General features: G+C 34.2%; 1 protein-coding gene across 1 annotated transcript; it reads left to right on the top strand.

Moving 5' to 3' along the window:
* The first annotated feature begins 1,110 nt into the window (after window positions 1–1,110).
* On the top strand, window positions 1,111–2,481 carry LOC129242247 (putative histone-lysine N-methyltransferase 1). Its single transcript, XM_054878804.1, has one exon. It carries the CDS (start codon window positions 1,111–1,113, stop codon window positions 2,479–2,481), a length of 1,371 nt encoding a protein of 456 aa, XP_054734779.1.
* The last annotated feature ends 4,524 nt before the right edge of the window (window positions 2,482–7,005 follow it).

Here is a 7,005-nt window from a genome sequence, read left to right as displayed (position 1 = left end):
GAGTAGAGGTTCAATGAATGCAGCAATTAAAAAGAAAAAAGCCGGAAGAAGCGGCATACGAGTACGCCTCCAAAAGAGGAAGGCGGAAATTCTCAAACTATTGTTTGCCACCAACCCACCATTACGTTGGGAGGCAACAATAGCACTACAAGCCGAGCTAGATCAGATTGATCAAGCCCAGAAGGCAAACCATAAGCATTCAACCTCTACCACCACACAAAGACATATAAAAATAATTGATAAAACTATTCCCAAATTAAACCAGCCAGGAGCAATAAAAGCCCAGCTCAGTAAACCAGCCAAGAAGTGCCCAACCGACTGCGAGGGACCATTGGACAGTGCGTTCTGCCAATACACGTGCAAGCACTGCACGGCAGCGGATCCGAACACCAAGACGAACAACAACTAGAAACATCAAACGCGAGAGGCACCCCGCCGCTTGCGTCAACGAGGGAGCGCCAGCGTGCCAGATCCGGCGAAGACCAGCTGGTGCAGATGGACGATCAACAGCAGCAGAATTTAGATATATTTATATAATACACAAAAAAAAATATTGTAATTAATTTAAGACAAATGTTGTAAGCGGAAGCGATAACTGCATTGCCCGCTAGAGTATGGCCAGTGAAGCCATACAAACCACTAGGTAGGAGATCGCTGTTGATCGAATCAGGAAAAATTAATTAAATTAAAATTGACTCCTAGATGAACATTAACGTTAGAAATAACAAAACTAAAATATATGAGCAGAAACAGTATAAGTAAATTTGATGATATATATATAATAACACCCAGAATGGGGTTAATTGATACCAAAACAGTGGACTCCACTGCAAATGTAATAAATAAAATAGAATCGTCAAATACTGATATGAAAATGACAAACATATTGTTACTGATAATCGTTATTATTATGTGTGCATATATTATTTACAAAGCCTACATCCTACATAATAAATGTATAAAAAAGAGAGCCTTAAGCCAAGCTAACGATCTTGATAAGATCTGAAAATAATATACAAACACACACGATTCTCATGGTAATGTGTTTATATATAAAAAAAAAAAAAAAAAAACTTTTATATATATACATATACATAATGAATCCCAGGCATGGAATGGGAGCAACTAACCCTAAATATCCGTGAACTAAAAGAAAAATTTGATAAATCTTACAAATGTGTAAGCCAGAATAGGTCAATACAAAAGGATACTTTAAATAAACATGCGAAAATTCTTGTAGAAACATTTAATGATGCAAGAATATTAGTGCATGATAATAGACGCATAATAAATAAAACTAACTGGTCAAAAATATCAAAATTGTTGATCAAATTACGTTTAAATTTATATAACGTCAAAGAAAAGTATCAGCTAGATATTTTCATTCCAACAGTGTTAAATTCACCATTAACACTACATGGAGAAGAAGATCAGAAATCAGTTGAAACAGATTTAGATTCAGATCCTGAATCAAACGAAGAAACTGACATAAAAGAAAACGACCTAAAAGATCTTACTATTCCTGCACAAATCACTTTATCTGAAGAAGATAATGAGATAGAACAGGAAGAAGGATTGAATTCTAGCACAAGCTCAGCAGACACAGAAGAATACATCATGACAGACGTAAACGCCCAAAGGGCATACATAAAGGACATATCGAATGCCATTCCAGAATTCAATGGACAGAAAATACATCTTCAAAGATTTGTAACAGCTTTGAAGTTAATAAATCTGACAAAAGGCACATTCGAAGAAATAGCTGTTGAGGTCATTAAGTCAAAAATTGTTGGCTCAACTCTATACAAAGTCCAAAATGAAACGACAATTAATGCAATAATCAAAAAATTGCAAGATACTATAGTTGGTGAAACATCCGACGTAGTAAAAGCCAAATTGTCTAAAACAATGCAAAAAGGGAAAACTGCCGAAAAATTTACGACAGAAATTGACAATTTACGAAAGCTTTTGGAAACTTCGTATATTGACGAAGGCCTATCAGCCGAACATGCTGACAAATTCAGCACTAAAGAAGCCATTAACGCAATGGTTAAAAATTGTGAACACGGAAAGTTAAAAACAATCCTCGAGGCAGGCAATTTCAAAACAATGGATGAAGCCGTCACAAAGTATATACAATGTAGTACCGAAATGACAGGCAATCCCAACTCAATATTGCTCGCCCAAAGGGGCCGTGGTAATTATAACAACAGGAATAATTATCGCGGTAGAGGCAATGGTAGAGGCAATGGTCGAGGTTATTATAATAATAATAATTATAATAACAACAACCGCAATAATGGCCAGAATAATAATTACCAATATAATAATTATAGAGGTAATAATAGAGGAAACAACAGAGTCAACCATAGAGGAAATAACCACCAAAATGGAGGTTATAACCAAAACAGTTACAATAATGTAAGGGTGACCCAAAACGCTTCGGGAAACTCCCAACAGCCTTTAGATACTCAGCAGTAAATAATAAAATTCATACCATCAATCTCAGCCAAAACATATACGTAACCTTCACAAATATAAACACAGGGAAAGAACTAGTATTCTTGATAGACACAGGTGCAGATATATCTATATTAAAAGAAAATTCAGATGTTTTTCAATACATTCAAACTGATCATATAATAAATATACAGGGAATAAGTCAAGAAGTAACCAAATCTAAAGGACTTACTTCCATTGAAATCCAAACCACAAATTACATAATCCCCCACGATTTTCACATTGTAAATTTACAATTCGCTATTCCATGTGATGGAATACTAGGAATAGATTTCATTAAAAAATACAACTGTCAATTAGATTTCAAGCCGTCTGAAGACTGGCTTATAATCAGACCAACTAACTTAAAATACCCAATTTATGTTCCGATAACATACAGTTCTGGCAACAATTCCATAGTTCTGCCAGCAAGATCACAAGTGATCCGAAAAATTACAATAAACTCAGTAGAAGACAGTGTATTTATTCCAAACCAAGAAATTCTGCATGGTATCTACATAGCAAATACCATAGCAACAACCCAAAATGCATTCATAAGAATGCTTAATACAACAAATGAGGATCAGTTAATCAACATAAATAAATTAGAATATGAACCACTTTCAAGCTACGAAGTAGTTAAAACAATTCCAGAGAATAGAGAGAAATCTGTACTAAAACAGCTATCAAAGAATTTCCCACCACAATTTCATAATCAACTAACAACAATCTGTAAACAATACAGCGATGTATTCGGACTAGAAACCGAACCAATAACCACAAATAATTTTTATAAACAAAAACTGAGATTGAAGGATGATGAAGAAATATACATTAAAAATTATAGAAATCCTCACAGTCACAAAGACGAAATTCAGAAGCAAGTCCAAAAACTAATTGACGACAAAATAGTCGAACCATCTGTATCTGCTTATAATAGCCCTTTGTTATTAGTACCCAAAAAGTCACTTCCAAATTCGGAAACAAAAAAATGGCGATTAGTAATTGACTATCGTCAAATTAATAAAAAACTGTTGTCTGATAAATTTCCGCTCCCTAGAATTGATGATATTTTGGATCAACTAGGTAGAGCAAAGTACTTCTCATGCCTGGACTTAATGTCAGGTTTTCATCAAATTGAACTTGAAGAAAAATCAAGAGATATTACTTCTTTTTCAACAAACAATGGTTCATATCGCTTCACGCGATTACCATTCGGTTTAAAAATAGCGCCAAATTCGTTTCAGAGAATGATGACTATAGCTTTCTCTGGACTTGAACCTTCACAAGCATTCCTTTATATGGATGACTTAATAGTCATTGGTTGTTCTGAAAAACAGATGCTCAAAAACTTAACCGATGTTTTTGAAAAATGTAGACAACACAATCTAAAGTTACATCCCGAAAAATGCTCATTTTTCATGCATGAAGTCACTTTCCTAGGACATAAATGCACAGACAAAGGAATCTTGCCCGACGACAAAAAATACGACGTCATCCAAAATTATCCAGTCCCACACGATGCGGACAGCGCTAGAAGATTTGTTGCATTTTGTAACTATTACAGAAGATTCATAAAAAATTTTGCTGATTATTCCCGTCACATAACGAAGTTATGTAAAAAGAATGTAAAATTCGAATGGACAGCTAATTGCCAAAACGCCTTCGAATATCTAAAATCAGCACTAATGAATCCAACACTCCTACAATACCCAGATTTCAGCAAAGAATTCTGTATTATCACAGATGCTAGTAAGCAAGCATGTGGAGCAGTTCTAACTCAGAACAAAAACGGACTCCAACTCCCAGTTGCATACGCATCAAGAGCGTTCACAAAAGGTGAAAGCAACAAAAGCACAACAGAACAGGAATTAGCAGCTATTCATTGGGCAATAATATATTTCAGACCATATATTTATGGTAGACACTTCACTGTCAAAACAGATCACAGAGCACTTACTTACCTATTCTCAATGGTAAATCCAAGTTCGAAACTTACTCGTATGAGACTTGAATTAGAGGAATATAATTTCACAGTAGAATATCTAAAGGGCAAAGATAATTTTGTAGCCGATGCGCTATCAAGAATTACAATAAAGGACTTAAAAAACATACAAATAAGTAATAAAATTCTGAAAGTCACTACCAGAAATCAAAGTAAACAGTTAAATTCCTGCGCAGGAAAAGAAAAAGAAAAAGAAAAAGAGGATTTGCGAAAGCAAACTCTAAATGCTTCTCAGCCCAACGTATACGAAGTCATTGCAAATGACGAGGTACGAAAAGTAGTGACCTTGCGAATAACAGACTCTCTATGCTTACTAAAACATGGAAATAAAGTTATAGCAAGAATTGATGTTAGCAATATGTACACCAATGAAATTCTTGACTTAGGTCAGTTCTTTCAAAGGCTTGAAACGGAAGCCGGTATACTTAATATTAGCCAACTCAAAGTGGCACCGAGCGAAAAGATCTTTGAACTAATTTCAATAGATACTTTTAAAAAAATGGGCAATGAAATATTGAAATCTTTAAGAGTAGCGCTACTCCAGCCGGTGACCCTAATACAAAAAGATAAAGAAAAAGAAGCAATACTGTTTACATTCCATGATGATCCAATACAAGGAGGTCATACAGGAATAGCTAGAACAATAGCTAAAATAAAAAGACACTACTATTGGAAAAATATGACTCGTCATATCAAAGAGTACATACGTAGATGTCCCAAATGCCAAATGTCAAAGACGACATTACACACAAAGACCCCAATGACTTTAACTGAAACTCCAATATATGCTTTCGACAGAGTGATAGTAGATACAATTGGTCCATTACCACGCACGGAAAATGGAAATGAATACGCAGTCACTTTAATATGTGATCTGACAAAGTACTTAGTAGCAATTCCAGTTGCAAACAAAAGTGCAACAACTGTCGCAAAAGCTATATTCGAATCTTTTATTCTGAAGTACGGTCCAATGAAGACGTTCATTACGGACATGGGAACAGAATATAAAAATTCAATTATATCTGACTTGTGCAAATACTTAAAGATAGACAACATAACGTCTACTGCACACCACCACCAGACCGTTGGAACAGTAGAAAGAAGCCACAGAACATTCAATGAATATATCCGTTCTTACATATCTGTTGACAAAACAGATTGGGACGTATGGCTACAATATTTCGTATACTGTTTCAACACGACACCCTCTATGGCACATAATTATTGTCCATATGAGCTAGTTTTCGGCAAACAGAGTAACTTGTCAAAATATTTTACAAATATAGATAAAATAGAACCTATTTATAATATAGATGATTACTCTAAAGAAGTTAAGTTTAGATTAGAATCAGCCTATAAAAGGGCTAGATTACTATTAGAAAAACATAAAAATAGAAATAAAGAATATTACGATAGGAATATTATAGATAGTAACATAAAAATAGATGACCTAGTTTTATTAAAAAATGAAACAGGCCATAAGCTAGATAAAACATATTTAGGCCCTTATACTGTAGTAAAAATAGAAGATAACGATAATATAATAATTAAAGACAGTAAAAATAAGAAACAAAAAGTACATAAAGATAGGTTAAAGATTTTCATTTCTTGATATATTAAATACATGTTACTTCATAATCAGTTGACTACTATTATAAAGTAAGGTATGGCCATACCTATAATAAGTAATTAATGCTATATATATATATATATATATCATCAAATCTATTAATTAATTAGTATTAAAATTCATAAAAAAAAAAAAAAAAAAAAAATAAATATATATAAATTTTACACATAGGTAAGTAATAACACTAAGAAAATAACTTCATGTAATTACGTTATTTTTCTAAAGGAGGGAGATGTAGTATGTTCACTTATCGAATGCTCACTGTACTCAGTTGAATGCATAAATATTATTACAAACACATTGTAGCACTTGACTACAATATTCATATAAACAATGTGCAAGCACTTGTGGTAATACGATCCCTGGGCCATTGCCCTGATGCTCACTGTACTCAGTTGAATGCATAAATATTATTACAAACACATTGTAGCACTTGACTACAATATTCACATAAACAATGTGCAAGCACTTGTGGTAACACGATCCCTTGGACATTGCCCTGCATGGACATTACCGCATCGGCATATTTGATATGCGCCGACGGTTCAACAACCAAGTGAACATATTACCTCCTCCCCGCCGTTACGAGCCGCGTCAGCCCTTAGACGTTCTTATGTAAACAATACATAAAGAATTATACATAAGCTGACCGCGCCTCTGCCGGCGTCCCTGACAGCGCAGCCACGCTGTCTTTAGCTGTAAGAACCAGATTGTAATAACTAAAAATTCAATCAATAAATGACACTCTTAGTGACGAGTCAAGCAAACGGAACATTTCTAATTATTTAACAATACAACACACTGAAATGAAAATTCTGCAATATGCCTAAAAGCACCTCAGTTAATACTCGCTTTTATAATGAAATCTTGG

The sequence above is a fragment of the Anastrepha obliqua genome, chromosome 3 (genome assembly GCF_027943255.1).
Source record: "Anastrepha obliqua isolate idAnaObli1 chromosome 3, idAnaObli1_1.0, whole genome shotgun sequence".
NCBI classification, from domain to species: domain Eukaryota; kingdom Metazoa; phylum Arthropoda; class Insecta; order Diptera; family Tephritidae; genus Anastrepha; species Anastrepha obliqua.
Note: the sequence above shows the minus strand (reverse complement) of the source record. Positions and strands in the feature narration are given on the sequence as shown.